At 45.0% G+C, this 18,597-nt stretch overlaps 1 protein-coding gene across 3 annotated transcripts in view; it reads right to left on the bottom strand.

Moving 5' to 3' along the window:
• LOC100739098 (retinitis pigmentosa 9 protein) overlaps positions 1–18,597 on the bottom strand; it is a 26,019-nt gene extending 7,422 nt beyond the window's left edge. The window contains exons 1-4 of one of the 3 annotated variants that reach the window (XM_021078694.1): positions 17,608–18,597; positions 16,138–16,176; positions 8,637–8,667; positions 6,654–6,783 (exon numbers count right to left, since the gene is read on the bottom strand). In XM_021078694.1, the coding sequence (XP_020934353.1) occupies positions 6,654–6,783; positions 8,637–8,667; positions 16,138–16,176; positions 17,608–18,155 (748 nt within the window). In that variant the 5' untranslated portion in view covers positions 18,156–18,597. The remainder of the gene's footprint in view (positions 1–6,653; positions 6,784–8,636; positions 8,668–16,137; positions 16,177–17,607) is intronic. The other 2 variants (XM_021078693.1, XM_005673269.2) reach the window with 2 other exon arrangements.

Below are 18,597 nucleotides of genomic sequence, written 5' to 3'. Positions count from 1 at the left end.
CTATTTGACTAGTCATGTAGTATGCTCTACAGAAAAGCCCTATTCCTAGGCTGTTTGTCAGAAATAATCTCCTGCGACTGTTTAACATCACGGCTTATTATGGCTGTGATATCACTAGGTAAACAAAAGCCTAGCCAAAAGTTTAAAAGAAACATCTAGGTAAAGAGATGTCCACAGAGGGCTCTCAAAAATTCTGACATAATCTTGGGAAGCTAGAAGACTACACACATGTGTAAGGCTGTGTACTTGCACAGTGAAGGCCTTATTTTCTGACTTCTGGTTCCTTGTAAAGCTCTGCACAAGCAAGCACTAAAGGCTAAGGCAGATATGTACACCAAACCATGTGAGCATTTAAGGCACGTCGCAACACACTCATATAACCTTTTGGCAGGAGTAGAAGGTTCTTAGATCGAAGGAAATCTCTTAGATTTAAAGGAAATCTCTGTCATATTATACTAAGCTGAGGAGAGACTTCAGTGACCATACACTACAGGGACTACAGACTTACAGAATCAGTCCAGGAAAGTCACTACAAATACAAAAAGGAACAATAACAAACCCTAAGTAGAAGGGAGAATCTGACTTTCAGACCACCTTGTATTATCTAAAATGTGCAGTTTTCACCAAAAAATCACAAAACACTCAAAGAAACAGCAAGTCTAGACACTGGACTTACTGGACAAAGAATTTAAGCTATCATAAGTTCAAAGAACTAAAGGAAATTACATCTAAAAAATTAAAGTATGAAAATGTCATAAAAATAGATAATTAATAAAAAGATACAAATTAAAAAACTCTGCAATTAAGAAGTACAATAATCTAACTAAAAAATTAACTAGAAGGTCTTAAGAGCAGATGTGAGATGGCAGAACAAAGAATAAGCCAAACCTGAAGACAGATAACAATTGAGATTGTTCAGTCTGAGGAACAGAAGGAAAAAAGAATGAAGAAAATTGGCAGAGCCTCAGAGATCTGTGGGATACCATCAGGTTTCACAGCACACACATAAAGAAAGGAGTGCTAGAATGTTTGAAGAAATGATGACCAAAAATTTCCTCAATTTTTTTCCCCCTCTTTTTTGTTGAACCCACAACCTCATGGTTCCTAGTCGGATTCATTTCCGCTGTGCCATGATGGGAACTCCAATAGTTTTTCTTCTAGCAGTTGGAATATATCATTCTACTGCCTTCTGGTCTCCATCATTTGAGATGAGAGATAATCTGTTACTCATTATTATTATTTGGTCTTTTTAGGGCATATGGAAGTTCCCAGGCTAGGGGTTAAAGTGGAGCTGTAGCTGCTTGCCTATACCACAGCTCACAACAATGCCTAATCCTTAACCCACTGAGTGAGGCCAGGGATGGAACCTGCATCCTCATGGATACTACTTGGATTCTTACTGCTGAGCCATGATGGGAACTCCCTTGTTAATCTTATTGAGGATTGCTTACATGTGATGAGTTGTTTTTCTTTCATTACTTTTAAAATTTTGTTATCTTTGGCTTTTTAAGTTTTTTCCCTGTGATGGGTTTCTTTGAATTCATCCTACTTGGAGTTCCTTGAGCTTTGTGGACTTACAGATTATTTTTCATCAAATTTGGGAAGTTTTTGGAGTTCCTGCCATGGCTCGGTGGTTAACGAACCCTACTAGCATGCATGAGGATTCGGGCTGGATCCCTGGCCTTGCTCAGTGGGTTAGGGATCCGGTGCTGCCGTGAACTGTGGTGTAGGTCGCAGATGTGGCTCAGATCCCATGTTGCTGTGGCGTAGGCCATCGGCAACAGCTCTGACTGGACCCCTAGCTTGGGAACCTCTGTATGCCACGGGTGTGGCCCTAAAACAAAACAAAACAAAACAAAACACTATTAAACAAGAATTCCAAAGCCAAGAAAATTATCTTTCAGGGGAGGTGCTGTTGTAGCTCAGTGGTAATGAACCCAATTAGCATCTATAAGGTTACAGGTTTGATCCCTGGCCCGGCTCACTGGGTTAAGGATCTGGTGTTGCCATGAGTTTCGGTGTAGATTGCAGACATGGCTCAGATCTGGTGTTGCTGCGGCTGTGACCTAGGCTGGGAGCTGCAGCTCCGATTTGACCCCTAGCCTGGGAACTTCCATATACCTCAGGTGTGGCCCTGAAAAAAAAAATTACCCTTCAGAAATAAGGGAGAAATTAAGACAGTTAAAGATAAGCAAAATCTGAAAATGTACTGCTAATGTACTTGCTCTACAAAAAAATAATAAAGCTGATATGATAAAGTATACTAGGCAGTTACTCAAATCCATATGAAGTACAGAGCTCCAGTAAAGGTAATAACATAGGTTATTACAAAAGACAGTGTAGGAGTTCCTGCTGTGACACAGTAGGTTAAGAATCTGATTGCATCAACTCGGGTCCCTGCCGAGGCACATGGGTTTGAACCCTAGCCCATTGCAGTGGGTTAAAGGATCCAGTGTTGCTGCAGCCATGGTGTAGGTCATAGCTATGGCTCACATCACTCCCTGGCCCAGGAACTTCCATATGCCATGGCTGTGGCCATTAAAAAAAAAAGACAGTATAAATACACTTTTTGGTAATTCTTTTATTACCCTATCTCATTTAAAACTACCTTGAGGCGTTGCCGTGAGCTGTGGTCTAGGTTGCAGATGCAGCTCGGATCTGGCATTGCCGTGGCTCTGGCGTAGGCCGGCAGCTACAGCTCTGATTGGACCCCTAGCCTGGGAACCTCCATATGCTGTGAGTGTAGTCCTAAAAAAAAAAACACAAGCAAAACTACCTCGAGAAATAATTATAAAACAGTGATAATGGACTTACATAAAAAAGAAATTTGTATGACAATATGACCCAAAGGAGGGGGAGAGAATGGAGCTATACAGGAACAGAGTTTCTGTATTCTGTTGAAATTATATTAGTATTAATCTGAATGAAAAATCAAAAAGCAGGTATTGACAGAATGGATAAGAAAATATTTTCCCAGTACAAGAGACAAACTTTAGATTCAAAGACAAAATTAAATTGAAATAAGAGGATGAAAGATGTCAATGTCAGAAAAGAACAGAGCTCTCAAATCAATAATCTAAAGTTCAAGGTAAACAATCTAGAGAAAGAGCAACCCAAATAGAAGCTGAAAGAGAGAGAGCTGGAGCAGCTATACTAAAATCAGGAGAGACTCTAAGATAAAAATTGTTATAAGAGAAAAAAATGGACATTTTATAATGATAAAAGGCTCGATCCATCAAGAAAATGTAACATATTTATAAATATATATGCACTTAACAACCGAGCCCCAAATAGATTAAACAAAAGTTGACAGAATTGAAGGGATAACTAGACAACACAACAATAATAATTAGAGACTTTGATATTCCACATGGATAAAACAAGTAGAGAGAAGATCAACAACAAAACAGAAGACTGCAACAACACTACAAACTAACTAGACCTCACAGAAACCTACAGAACACTCGACCACTCCAAAAGCGCACCAGGATCGGCAGTGTCTTGGGAGTGCTGGGATGCAGGTTTGATTCCTGGTCAGGCACAGTAGGTTAAGGATCTGGCATTGACGCCGCTGTGGCTTAGGTCGCAACTGTGGCTTGGATCTGATCCCTGGCCCAAGAACTCCATGTTATAAATAGAAAACAAAAAAAAAGAGTTAATGAACTTAAAAGGATCCAAATCATACAAGGTATGTTCTCCTACCACAAAGAAGACAAACTGGAAAGCAACAGTAGTAGGACACCCAGGGAATCCACAAATATGTAGAAATTAAACAAAACATTTCCAAACAATCCATGGATCAAAGAAGAAATTTCAAGGGAAATTACATTTTGATCTGAACGAAAATTAAACATAACCTATGAGATGCAGAGAAAACGGTCTTTAGAGGAAAATATATAGGTTTAAATGCTGATATGAGAAAAGAATAAAGATCTCAAATCAGCATCTAAAATTCAGCTGAAAAATCTAGAAAATGAAGAGCACTTAAACCAAAGGTAAGCAGAAGGAGGAAATGATACTGAACTACTGGCATGCGCTATGCTACAGATGAACCTCAAAAATACAATGCTTAGGAGTTCCCATGTGGCTCGGGGGTTAACGAATCCGACTAGGAACCATGAAGTTGCGGGTTTGATCCCTGGCCTTGCGCAGCGGGTTAAGGATCTGGCATTGCTGTGAGCTGTGGTGTAGGTCGAAGACAGGCTCGGATCCCACGTTGCTGTGGCTCTGGCCGGTGGTTATAGCTCCAATTCGACCTCTAGCCTGGGAACCTCCATATGCCACGGGAGTGGCCCAAGAAATGGCAAAAAGACAAAAAAAAAAAAAGAAAAAATCATGCTTAGGAGTCCTGCGGTGTAGCAGCTGAAGGATCTGGCATTGTCACTGCAGTGGCTTGGGTTGCTGCTATGGTGTGGGTTTGATCCCTGCCTTGGAAACTTCAACATGCCACAGGTGCGGCCAAAAAATATATAAAAAAAGAAGTCAGAAACAAGAGACCTCAAATTCTATGAATCTATTTATATGATATATTCAAAAAAGCCAATGTGATAATGACAGTAGGTTAATGGTTGTCTGGGGCTAGAAACAGGGATTAACTGGAAATATTATGAGGGATCCTAATGGGGGGATAAAATTTTCTAAAACTTATTCATGGCAATGGTTGCACACACCCAGTAGTTACTAAAAAAAATCACTGTATTGTATGCTTAAAATGGGTGAATTTCATTATATATAAATTAAGCACAATAAAACATTTTTCAAAAGGCCACAAACCCAAAAGGACAGGGAAAAGTCATATGAATTAAATGCAGGGAGTTTCCTGGTGGCCTAGTGGTAAAGGATCCAGCAATGTCACTGCTGTGGCTCAGGTTTGATCCCTGGCCTGGGAACTTCTGCATGCCACAGGTGTGGCAAAAAAAAAGTCAAATGCAAAAAACTGTTAAATGTCACAATGCAGATAAACATTAAATAAAAAGCAGATACCAGAAAATTGAATTCATTCCAGTTGTGGCTCAGTGGTAACAAACCTGATCAGTATCCATGAGGATGTGGGTTCGATCCCTGGCCCCACTCTGTGGGTTAAGTATTCAGCATTGCTGTGAGGTGCAGCACAGGTGGCAGAGGTGGCTTGGATCTGACATTGCTGTGGCTGTGGTGAAGGCTGCAGCTACAGCTCCGATTCGACCACTAGCCTGGGAACTTCCACATGCTGCAGGTGCAGCCCTAAAAAAAGAAAAAAAAAGAATATAGGAAATTGAATTCTAAAGTATCAGAGGTAAGAACTAAGGATCAACTCAATTTCTATCTGCAGAACTTCCAAAGAGCTCAGGAGCTGGCAGCATTAGATACCTCTGAAAGTAAAGGTAAAGGAGGAGCTGAAATAAGGAGGATGGGTTAAAAGTCCAAGGGCAGGAGTTCCCGTCATGCCTCAGCAGAAACAAATCTGACTAGTAACCATGAGGATGTGGGTTCGATCCCTGGTCTCATTAAATCAAGGAACTGGTGGTGCTGTGAGCCGTAGTGCAGGTCACAGATATGGCTTGGATCTGGGGTTGCTGTGGCTGTGGCATAGGCCAGTGGCTATAGCTCCGATTCAACCCCTAGCCTGGGAACGTCATATGCCAGGGGTGTGGCCCTAAAAAGACAAAAGAAAAGTCCCAGGGCAACTCCTACTAGCCATGACAGAAGGACGTTTACTGTCTGGAAAAGGTAAAGCACAGGCTCTCTGGCAAAAGGACATCGGACACATGCGAAGGCAGGGGGCCCAGTAAACGGATTATGCAAATGAATATAAAGCAGATGACAAGACTTTCAGCCTTCCCATTCCAATCAGATCCCACGGACTAGCAATGGGGCCTTCATCTTCCACGGAGGGGCCTTCTTCTCTAGAAAAATATAACCCATCTCCAGAAAAACCTACAGGTACTAACCTCACAGGTTGCCAACTGACTAGACTAGAAAGATCACCATCCAGTGAAACTCAACATGCCCTACTCACACACTTAGAGCTTCCAATCAACTTTTTATCTCCCAATCCCTGACACCCCGAATAAGGCTAACTGCTGGAAACTAGGATAATGGAGACAGGGCACGTGAATGGAGGCAGAGAGACTGGGAACTGCTATTTCAAATGTGTGCGAGAAGAAACACCGTACAAACAAATGTCCTTAAAGGCAGCAGCACCCCTTCCTCAAATGCCACCTCATGTGGCATGGAGGTGCTGCTGCTCTGGTGCAGTGAAGGGTGTGCACAGAGCTCTACCTGTTCCAGACCCACCCTCTGGGGCCTGGAGCTCCTCTCAGGGCACCTGGATAAAACCTTCCCACCACCAATGACGATGACTGAGTCAGGACCCAAAGGGACGGCCCTCCAATGCACCCCTTGTCCCCCGTGGCATTTCTACAGGGAATATCTTGTCTGTTACAGGAACATCACCGAAGCATCTTCTCCCAGGCAGCACCGCTCTGCCTCTTACCTCGGACACTTACTGACATATGCAAGGCGGCTTCCTCATCTACAGAATAGGGTCATGCCTTTACTTTAACAGTGCTGTGATGAGAACAAGTTAAGTTAAAGAAGTGAACTCATTTGTAAACAGTGTTCTGTAACGTGTGTGTGTTAAGGGGTGTTGCTTGAAATTTGTCCACACTCACACTGCATGACTTTGACTTCTTTCCCCAGTGGCATCCAAAGTCCTTTGGTTGGTGCGTGGGCCAGAAATTCCCTGGCATGTTCATTGCCTGGGACATCTGGTATACAGTCTTCTGGCTTAGCCTCATCTTCCTGGAAAAGGAAATAGTGTGTAAGCTCTATGGCAAAAAAGCACCAGAATTCTCTCCCACCAGTTAGAGGACACAGCACTGCCTGGCTTTCTCATGGGCTGGAAACCCCAGGTTGCCATAAGTTACTCTATGAAGAACTAGAAAGACAAATTACGACTGACAGAAAAAACAGAATTAACTAATCTAGAAGAGCTGTTCCTGGGAACTTTTGCATGCTGCAGGCACAACAAAAAAAAAGGAAAAGGAGCAGTTCTTAGAGAAAGGTTACGTTTACATAGGACTGATCTGTGAGCTTGAAATTCCTATTCTAGACCATAAAAATTAGATTCTAAGATCACGAAAAGTTTTTGCCAACTTAAAAGCTTTGTGGGGAGTTCCCATCATGGCACAGCGGAAACGAATCTGACTAGGTTTTGGGTTCGATCCCTGGCCTCATTCAGCGAGCGGGACAGGGATCCAGCGGGGCTGTGGCTATGGTGTAGGCTGGCAGCTACAGCTCTGATTAGACCCCTAGCCTGGGAACCTCATATGCCGTGGGTGTGGCCCTAAAAAGACAAAAAGATTAAAAAAAAAAAAAAAGCTTTGTGGAATGAGGCAGAATATAGAATGAAAGAAGTAAGGTTTCCTGAAACAATAAAGATAACATGTAGATTAAAACAGTTTATTAGGAGTTCTCGTTGTGGTGCAGTGGAAACAAATCCGACTAGGAACCATGAGGTTGCAGGTTTGATCCCTGGCCTTGCTCCATGAGGGTTAAAAATCCAGCGTTGTCATTAGCTGTGGTGTAGGTCACCCATGAGGCTCAGATCTGGTGTTGCTGTGGCTGTGGTGTAGGCTGGTGGCTACAGCTCCACTTAGACCCCTAGCCAGGGAACCTCCATATGCCACAGGTGTGGTCCTAAAAATAAAGTAAAAAAAAAAGTTTATTAGACCTTGAAGGCTAATATCATGTTTTATAATCTCACACATGCCATATTTGTGAAATGTATTTTCACCACCAAATAACTGCACTATAAAATTTAGGTGCTGTTTTGTTACATCACAATTTTTTCAAGTTTGCACAAATGTTAAATTTATAATGGAAGAATGTTTCTAAAAATCTTTTTTTTTTTTTTTTGGTCTTTTGTCTTTTTATGGCCGCACCCCTGGCACAGGGAGGTTCCCAGGCTAGGGGTCCAATAGGAGTTGTAGCTGCCAGCCTACACCACAGTAACGCAGGATCTGAGCCGCATCTGTGACCTATACCACAGCTCACGGCAACTTGGGATCCTTAGCGCACCGAGCGAGGCCAGGGTTTGAACCTGTGTCCTTATGGATGCCAGTCGGGTTTGCTAATCGCTGAGCCACAACAGGAACTCCAAAGTCTTTTTTAATTGAAAATTATCAAAGAGAAAAGGTGCTTTGGCCTCCAGTGTTCTAGTCTCAGTCCCACTGACACTGGGTGAGGGCACTGGGGGTGGGGCTCCTGCATGAGGGGAGGCTGGACCAGGGGCGCTTCTTGGGGCCCACTGTTCTCGGAGCTGCTGCTATTCAAGGAACCAGCACCCAGTAGGTGAGAGAGGGACACGGGGGCAGCGGAGCTTTGAGAAGATGCAGTCACAGGTCAGAAAGAAAGAGGGGAGCAATGGCTGAGGAACACAAGCGAGCCTGCAGTGGTTTGTCAGGAGACGGACACAGGCTGATTAAATGTCTGCAAAGGCACAGACTGTGACCAAGTGTATGAACTGACTGGCATTGGCAGGGAAGAAACAGAACTATCCTAAAAGGAGCTTCAAACAGTATGCAACTGTTTTGAGTCTGAGGTGTGAGTGAAATGTGTCAGAGAAAAAGCAAAAGCACCAACTTCACACTGACCTTGATAAGCCCAGGAGGAGGTTTTTCATAACTGAAAAGGAAAAAAAAAAATACACAGGTCATCAACTATGCTCATAGGAACAGAACACATTTCAATCAGCAAAAGCAACTGAAGGCCAAAAGAAAAAGACTTTTTTTTTAGTAAAAACTTCAAAGTACATTACAACTAAAACAGTTAGTAAAATATGCCCAGCAGTCAGAGATCCTATATATATAAACTGATGCTGTACCGCATCTTGCTGGGGTGCAGAACCTAAATCCACTGAAATAACTGACTTGGTGTCTTGGCACAGCGATTTTATTTTTGGAAGATGAAAAAGCAAGAGGTTGCAGGGAAAATGTGAGGTAAGAAGACCATGAGCTAAGTATGGTTCCAAACTGTCATTACGGTTGTTGGGTGACTTACCTACCATGACTTACAATTTCCTTCCACTGAGAGGCACGTGGGGGTCAGGGGTGTGAGTGACCTGTTCTAACAAGGATGGGGGCTGCGGAGGGGGCCCGGTTGGGGCAGCAAAGCCAGAGGTCAGGGCCTGGTGCAGGGGAGGGAGCTGACGGTGCTCTGTCCCAGAGGCTCCCCCTCCCGTGTCCCCTGCAGCTCCTGATTCAAGAGCCTCCCCACAGGCCTGTGCTGCCAGCAGTGTGGGCTGCCGGGCTGGCTGCCGCCTGCTCCTCAGCTCTCTGACCGCCCTCTATACCCCACTGACCTCACTGGACTCAGGGATGCAGGCCTCCTGCTCGGTGCCTGGAGGCCAGGCGGCCCTCAGTAAAGAACTGCTGCTGGAGCGGCAGAGGACTGACTGCGGAACACACTTGCCCTTCCACCAACAGAGCTCTCGACCCCAGGGCCCTGAGGATACAAGTCCTGTCTGTGCTCCCAACTCAGTTCCACTATGCAGCCCTCTGCCAGAACTTTAGAAGAGGCTTCTGGGTGCCAAATCTAGAAAAGCAGCAAATGCTCATGTTCATTTTTATGTACTGACACACTACTGGCTATTAGACACAAGTGTGGGTGTTTGGCTTTAATCAAGAATGTTTAAGGGAACAAAAACAAAAATAAGACACGGAATGTGCCAGGCTCTTCAACGACTCTATAAGAAATATGTAACTGAGGACATCTGGGCACTGTAGCTGGCTTAAAATTGTGTCCTGACTGCAGAAACTTAGAAATGTGGGAGCTTCATCACTGCTGCACCCAGATGAGAGCCAGAATGATGAATTTTCCAAGTTTTCAATAATGAAAATGTATTACTTTTACGACCAGAAAAAAAAGTTAAAATAGTGAATTAGATATTGATATAAGATAATGTCCATAAATTTAAATTTAAATTAAAAAGGGGGGGGTAGAGAGCAAAACATTACATTTGGTGTGCATACTTGTGTGTATGGGAAAAGGTGTGGATATATGGTCATGTACGTACATACCTTTACTATATACACAGACTGTCTCTGGAAGGATATCTAAACACTGGCTTGCTTCTAGGGAGGGAAACTAAGGATCATACGTTGGAAAGACTTTTATTATTCATTCTACTTGCACTTATATGTACATGTATTAACTTACTAAAATGCTTTTTTCTAATTACAAAAGAAAAACAAAATCAATATTATCTTCATTACAGCTATGTTGGTATAAACCGAGGTTAACATATTTCTGAAAGAAAAACTGAAGGTAACTGGGCCTAAGAAAGAAAAATGGAGCCCCAAATGTGCTTTAAGGAGTTTGCTATAAAATTACATAGGCTAACATTTTGTTTTAAAAGTCAATGTTATTTCTGTAATGGTTTCAGGAATAAAATCCCTATCCCTAATCAATTTGACATTTTCCTCCTACAAAAAAATAGCGAGGACAATAGGAAAAACTAAACCTGGAGTTCCTGCTATGGCACAGTGGGTTAATGCTCTGGCTCATCTCTGTAGTGCTGTGGGTTCAATCCCTGGCCAGGCACAGTGTATTAAGAATCTGGCATTGCCACAGCTATGGAATAGGTCACAGATGCAGTTCGGATTCAATCCCTGGTCTGGGAACTTCCATATGCCGAGGGTACAGCCAAAAAAGGGAAAAAAAACAAAAAACAGAAAACAAAAAACCTGACCCTTAGGTAGAAGTAACCAGTCAACAATTATAGTGCCAGGCATGGTGTTATGTACCAGAAGGCAAAAAACTAAGGGCATAACGATATTCCTAGTTGCATATAAGACTAAAAATAAAACCTGTAAAGGTGCAGCCAGGCAGAGGACAAAGTTCGTGGGCTTCAGAGATAAAATCTTCCGGCCTGAATTCTGAGTCATTCTCACTGCCGTTAGGGCAGGTGACTTAACCTTCCAGAGCCTCGAGTTCCTCCCAGATAGATGCTTCACAGCACACACGTGAGAAGCACTCCCCAACGCCTTTCATGACCATCTGCCCCTTCTGCTGAAGACAAGCTGAGGCCCCTCAAAACTGAGCACGAGCATCACAAAGGCCGAGATCTGGACTCAACAGAGGTAGAAGAAACCCTGTCAGGTGACACGTGACAAATGCCACAAATTGCTAACCCCGAGCTTTCTGAAGTGGACAGAGGAGGATCTGCCCCACGAGTATCACACAGGAAATAACTGGGCATAGTTAGCTTCTTAGGTGTGGCATGGTGCTTTTCCAAAGTGAATGTTTAAAATATTTCCCTCCAGTTCCTTGGTGGCCTAGTGGTTAAGGAATCACTGCTGTCACTGCTGTGGCTCAGGTTGATCCCTGGCCCTGGAACTTAGGCATGCCGAGGACATGGCCAAAAAAAAGGTTTTTTATTTTTTCTAACACAAAGCAGTGACATGACATAGCCATAATTAGAAAGAACAATGGAAGTCCCCATAAATTGGGTAAATGATAACAATTCATCTGCAGCCATTCAGTAGGTACATTTTTTTGGGGGGAGGGGTCTTTTCTAGGGCTGCACCCAAGGCATATGGAGGTTCCCGGGGTAGGGGTCTAATTGGAGCTGTAGCCACTGGCCTACGCCAGAGCCACAGCAATGCCAGATCCAAGCCACGTCTGTGACTTACACCACAGCCCACGGCAACGCTGGATCCTTAACCCACTGAGCAAGGCCAGGGATCGAACACTCAACCTCATGTTTCCTAGTCGGATTCGTTTCCACTGCGCCACAATGGGAACTCCCCAGCAGGTACATTAATGCTAAGCCTTATGCATAGAAACCAAAGGGAGATTGGTAGTACAATCTATAAATCCACTAATCCAGTAATACATCCTTTAGACCATAAGAGCTGTACAAACAACAACATATGGCCAATCAAATTGAAATCCAAATTACTGAAAAATATGTAACTGTTGATGCCAAGATGAAAAGGAGTGTGAAGAGAGTACACATTTTGAAATCTATTATTAGCAATGGCACTCCCTAAAAAAGTCCAGTTTACAACCATTTTCATAAGTATAAAGGACAGTGGTTGATAGTTTTTCCCAAATGTTAAATCACTCCGATTGTAATAACTTAATTCTGTGTAGTAAGAAGACTAAAGTAATGTAAAAAGGAATTTCTTCCCAATTGTGTAGGGGGCAAGAAATCTTTATTTAGTTAAGTATTTCAAATTACTCTTTGTGATTATTTTTTCGGGTCACCTTGTGGCATATGGAGTTCCTGGGCCAGGGATCAGATCTAAGCCACAGTTACAAGTGATGCCACAGCTGCGGCAACACCAGATCATTTTAACCCACTGTGCCTGGCAGGGATGGAACCTGTGCCCTGGTGCCACTGATCGTGTTGTGCCACAGTGGGAACTCCTACTCTGTGATTTTGAGTCCTGGGGCGGGATTTCTTTTAGAAGCGTCTTTCATGTAAACGTCCTCCATTAGAATACCAATTGTTTGTGCAACTGGCACCTATGGGACTGGAAAGTGAGATAAAACTGCCATATATACTTAGGATGTCCATTTTGGTATGCCTTCTGGTAGCCCAGAAGCACCTGAGTGGCAGAGCTGGAACACGGGCTGGGGCACAGGTGGGGGCCTGGCAGGTCTGGTCAAGGAGAAGAGCAGTAAAGTGAAAGGAAACAGGCAGTGCAGAGTAAAGAGAGCCTATCAGGGAGCAAGAATTTGAATTCAATTTATTAAAAAACTGTAGGGCTTGCCATTTAACGTGACAGACCAGTATGCTCTTTTGTGTGTGTGTGTTTTTTGTTTTTTGTTTTTGTTTTTGTCTTTTTTTGTCTTTTGTTGTTGTTGTTGTTGCTATTTCTTGGGCCGCTACCGTGGCATATGGAGGCTCCCAGGCTAGGGGTTGAATCGGAGCTGTAGCCACCGGCCTACGCCAGAGCCACAGCAACGCGGGATCCGAGCCGCGTCTGCAACCTACACCACAGCTCACGGCAATGCCGGATCGTTAACCTACTGAGCAAGGGCAGGGACCGAACCCGCAACCTCATGGTTCCTCGTCGGATTCGTTAACCACTGCGCCACGATGGGAACTCCTGTGTGTGTGTTTTTTAACGACAGTAAAAAAATGTAAAAGGTAGAAAGGTACAAGGAAACCTTGAGCAGAGACATCAGGGAAAGATTTCTCTGGAAAAGTGAAAGGAAGAAACAACTGACTTCTGTGTGCGTAGGAATTTAGTCTGCAGAAGTTAGGGCTGGGGAGTGTGGACCTGGAGGGGCTGAAGCCACCAGTTTTCTCCTCCTTCCCTAGAGCCAGGAACCTGCCTGCCCAATCCTTGAAGGAGACTGCAGATTTAGTTCCCTCTGAGCAAAACTGAGGATGATAATGAGCGCAGGTTGAAAACAAGAGTTGAAAAGTTCCCTGTGGCACAAGGGGATCAGCAGCGTCTCTGTTCCCTTGGGACACATATTCGATCCCTGTCCAGCACAATGGGTTAAAGCATCTGGTGCTGCTGCAGCTGTGGGGCAGGTCGCAAGTACAGCTAGATCTGATCCCTGGCCTAGAAACTCCATATGCCAAAGGGGTGGCCAAAAAATTAAAAATAAAAATAAATAAACATTGAGTGAAATTCTCTGTTTGAACTTGGCACACTCAGCCCTCTCCCTCCCAGCCCACTCAGAATGCTAGCACCCAGGCAGAGATCCCTTGACTGAAAGTTCTTCTCTAGAGAAACTAAGGAGTCCTAAAAAAAAAAAAAAAAAAAAAAAAAAAAAATTCCACCTACTGGAAATTTGAGAGTCTCCCAATAGAAAAAAGGCATCCCACAACCTGACCTCCCTACAGCGAAGCTCTCTGGTCAATAATAGGCACCTCCTCCCTCTCTCTCTCTCTCTCTCCTACACAGATCTATGTCAAAGGGTGTTACACTGCCTCACTCTTAAATATGAGTAGAGACCCAGATATCCAGACATTAGGGGAGGAAAACTCTAAATGGAAGACAGATAAAAAGAAAAGGCAAATACAGAGACAATGGAGGGAGTGGAAAAAAACAAATCAAAACAAAAAACAAGTATCCTCTAAGAAACAAGAAAGGACACTATGGAAAAAGAATTCTCAGAGTGGGAAAAAGCTCTTGAAATGAGAAATACGGTAACAGAATTTTTAAAATATGTGCAGCAGAAGAAATGGAAGATAAGTCTTCTACAAAGTTGATTGAAAAGTCAAAGGGATAGACAATTAGCAAGAAAAGGTAATCACAGGATCAACAGAAATCCAACAGAAAGAAAAAAAGTGGAGGAAAAGAAATTAAAATCCAAACTTATTTAATACACTCATTTCAAAAAGACTCTATTGAAACTTTCCTTAAAGTTTCTGCAGGTTTAAAGCAGGGTAAAGCTGATCAGGTAACTTGTAAAAGAATGGGAATCAAGAGTGACAGCAGATTGCTTGGCAATTTTGGAAACTAGGTATGCCACCATCACAATTGAGCGAAAATAATTTGTGACCTATATTTCTATACCTCACCAAATTATCTATTGAGGACAGAATAAAGACATTTTCAGATATGCAAGGTGTCAAAAAATTTACTTCCAAAGCACTCTTTCATAGAAGTTACATAGAATGTGCCTCAGCAAAACATGGGAGTAAAGGCAGAAAGAGGAACAGATGCGATCCTGAAATGGGATTCAAGACAGGAGACTGATGAAGGAAGTCCCAGGTTTAGAAAGCAATGAGTGATTATGGGAGGATAACAGATGGAAGATTCTAAATGAAAATAAAGTGGTTAATTAGCTGACATGTAAACATGTAGGAAAGTACTTTCAATTGTGGAGGTTTTTGGGGAAAAAATAGCAGTGGATAATAGAAAACGAAGCAAGTGAAAAACTGAGCGTCTCGTTATCTACTCAAAAGATAACAGTTGTACTCAAATGCAAAAAATATCATAAAACAGTGTTTGGCTCAAAAGTAAACAACACTGTGTAGTTATAACAACGTCAATACTGACGTTGATTAGGAAGTTATTATAACGGAACTATACTGGAAGGTCGGAAACAAGAAAGGCAGGTAAGAGAAATCTTTACCACGACGAGAAGTTAACAGATAATGTCTGAAATTGTTGAATCAAGGAAAGCAGTATAAACATATAATTTAGAGATGTGCAATTACATCCAATAAGCAAACACAAAGGAATACTTGACCTTGTTAGGAGGGAAGAGGGTCAAGGGTTGTGCAGAGAATTATGGGAGGGAGTGAGGGGCTGGGCAGACCACCTCTAATTTCTGTAGCATTTTTAGTACTACTTGAGTTTTTAAATTATATACAAATATTACTCTGGTATGAATTAAACTTAATTAAAAATTATTAAAAAAAATCCAACCCTCTGGACTAAAAAAAGCAAACAAGCCTATGGCCTAGCCATTTTTAAACCTATGAAACTGGAAAAATCCCACTGGTCTAAGAATCAGACACCTGAATTTGGCTCTAGTTTGGCTGGGTAACAGATCCGGGGTTAACCACTGAGCTTCCATTTTCTTAGCTACAAAATGTTATCTTCTTCTTCTGGTCTGTAAGAAAGTTCTTCGAGCTACAAAATAAGTATATAGGATTAGGAGTTCCCATTGTGGTGTAACGGAAACGAATCCGACTAGGAACCGTGAGGTTGTGAGGTTGTGGGTTCAGCCCCTGGCCTCCCTCAGTGGGTTAAGGAGTTGCCCTGAGCTGTGGTGTGGGTTGCAGACGTGGCTTGGATCTGGTTTTGCTATGGCTGTGACGTAGGCCAGCAGCTGTAGCCCGGATTCGACCCCTAGCCTGGGTGTGGGTCCATATGCCCTGGGTGTGACCCTAAAAAGCAAAAAAGAATTAAATAAATAAGATTAACCACCATCTGGCATCCTATAGTTAAAGATACTGAGGGCTGATCTGGGCTAAGCCCTGCCTGAGCCCAGGATGCCTTGAAGGGACTGTGGAAGCCAGCAATGCAGCACCTGTATCCACAACCACTACCTAGGAGGTGAAATTCAGCTCAAGAGCCACAAGGAAAGAAGCAGGCCAGGCTCCAAGGAATCAATGCTCTTTGTCAAACTCACAAGAGGTTAATGAGACAGATTAACCCTTTGAGAACCTTTTCTTACATGATTGTCTCAGCAACCAAGAGAAGGTAGGAGATGTGCCTGCAACAGAAATAAATCAAATACTTAGTGTACACCAAACTTAGATTTCTAAAGCTAATTATGTTTGGTTTTTTTTTTTTTTAATCTTTTTGTATTTTATAGGGCCGCACCCACGACATATGGAGGTTCCCAGGCTAGGGGTCTAATTGGAGCTGCAGCTGCCAGCCTTTGCCAGAGCCACAGCAACGCCAGATCCCAGCCGCGTCTGGGACCTACACCACTGCTCATGGCAACTACGGATCCTTAACCCGCTGATCGAGGCCTGGGATCAAACCCACAACCTCATGGTTCCTAGCCGGATTCGTTAACCACTGAGCCACGATGGGAACTCCTCTAAAGCTAATTATGGAATGACAGAATCACAGGAGAGTGAAAGGGTCCATTAATCCAAGCTTCCAGCTGATGTTAAATCTCCTTTACAAGCCACCCTCCTCTCAGTGATTATCTGGATTCTCCTCCAGCCCAAGCAGCCACGCTAACCAGCAAGAATATATGATCAGCCTCCTAAGTCAGGCCACGCTGACCAGCAAGAATACATGACCTGGTCCTAATTCTTCTTCTTGAGCCAGAACTGGCCTCTCTGTAGCTCCCACCCTCAATTCCTGTAACAACAACAACAACAAAAAATCCTGAAGACCTGAGAGAACCTATCCGTGCTCTTCCACCTGACAGCTCCTCCAGAATATTTAGGGACCAAGCCCTCACCCACTGCTTATTCTTCCTCCTCACTTCACTAATGTTATGGGATCGGGCTCTCTTCTGTATTACTATTGATTTTTTTTGTTTCTCAGCCGCACCCCGGGAGCACAGGGACGTTCCCAGGCCAGGGATCAAATCTTGAGCCGGAGCTGCGCCTTACGCCGCAGCTGCAGCCAGGCCAGATCCGTAACCCACTGCGCCAGGCCAGGGATCCAGCCCGCGCCTCCACCGAGGGAAGGCTGGTCGTTAACCCGCTGCGCCACAGCAGGAACTCCTCTCCTCCCTTACGTACAGCAAAAGATGAAAAGAACGAGGATTTTCTCCAATTCACTGCGAGCCCCTGGAACTGAGAAACAGGGGAGCAGCAAAGCGCTCAGCCCCACTTCTCGGCGGTCCGTCCCCAATCCGGCCCCAGCGCCTACCAGCGCTCCCGACCACACCGACCTCGCCGCACCAGGAATAAAACCGTCGCCTCCTGCCGGGGAAACGCCCGCCTGCCGCCGCCGCCGCGAGCCAGGGGCCGGCCTCGGGGTGGAGTCTCCTCCTCCTTCCCCCGTGGAGGGGCCGCTGGACGTCGAGGGTCCCGCCGCCCGGGCCTTAACCAGCATCCGGCTCGCTGGGGTCCGACGGGCCCATATGCCCACTCCTGGGTCTCCGAGCGCCTCGCGACCCTCAGGCCCCAACCCCTTTCCTCGCAGAAGTCGGGCGCGGGCGTGACGAACGGGGACTCACAAGGACTCCAGGTGCTTGAGCTGCTGCAGCTGCTGCGCGTCCTGCCGCCGCCGCTTCTGCTCTCGGCGCCGCTGCAGCTCCTGCTCCTGGGGCTCCCGCGGCCGCCGCGCGCCCCTGTTCCCGGCGTCGTCGCGCCCGGGCCGGGACGACATCGCGGCCCCGCGCGGCGCAGAGGCGGAGGCGGCCCCGCGCTGGTCAGCGAAGACGGCACTTCCTCCGCCCCTCGCGCGCCTGGCGCCGCAGCGCCCCCTCCCGCCGCGGCTCCGCGGCCCGCCAGGCACGGCCGGGTGTCCCCGCCGAGGCCTCCCGCCCCTCGCCTCCGGCCCGGCTGCCTCCCTGCGGCGCAGCCGCACGTCGGCGTTCGGAGCGCCGGAACCCTGCCGCGGGGTTGGCCGGTGCCGGAGGCAGGAGCGCGCCCTCTGGCGGCGGCCGGGAGCTCGGCGCTGAGTATGCTGCAGTGGGAGCCTGAGCTTCCACTTTGTTCTCTTGAAATATCTCCTCCGAAGCTTCAGGGATGGAAAGCCGTGCAGTTGCTTTGAGGCCACCATGCTGCAAGGAAGCCCAAACTAACTCTTGGGGATAGATCACGCGAAGAGGCCCTGAGACTCAATAAAAAACGGGTTGTCAGATCAGACCTCACTGTCTGATCACACCCGACCCCTGGTTAGATGACTTCCAAAATGCATGCCAGAGGTGACTCTCAAGTGGATCATATCAACCAAGCTGGACTAGAATTGTTCCTCCCCTTTTGGGGAGGCTTTGTTGCCGGCCAAGTTAGGCACTTAAAGTACAAGAAAAGAAGAAAGAAGATGGAAGAAGGAAAAGATAAAAGAAAAAACATTCTCTAGTCACGACCGGCAACCTGATACCATGCAAGCAAATTATCTGAAAACTTTGGGATATACTTATGTGCAGAAACCAATTCGTTGGATTTCTCTCACCAGCAATTTTTTTGGGGGGTATATTTAGGCCCACACCAGGGGCATATGG

This window comes from Sus scrofa, chromosome 18 (assembly GCF_000003025.6).
Source record: "Sus scrofa isolate TJ Tabasco breed Duroc chromosome 18, Sscrofa11.1, whole genome shotgun sequence".
Classification (NCBI taxonomy): Eukaryota; Metazoa; Chordata; class Mammalia; order Artiodactyla; family Suidae; genus Sus; species Sus scrofa.
Note: the sequence above shows the minus strand (reverse complement) of the source record. Positions and strands in the feature narration are given on the sequence as shown.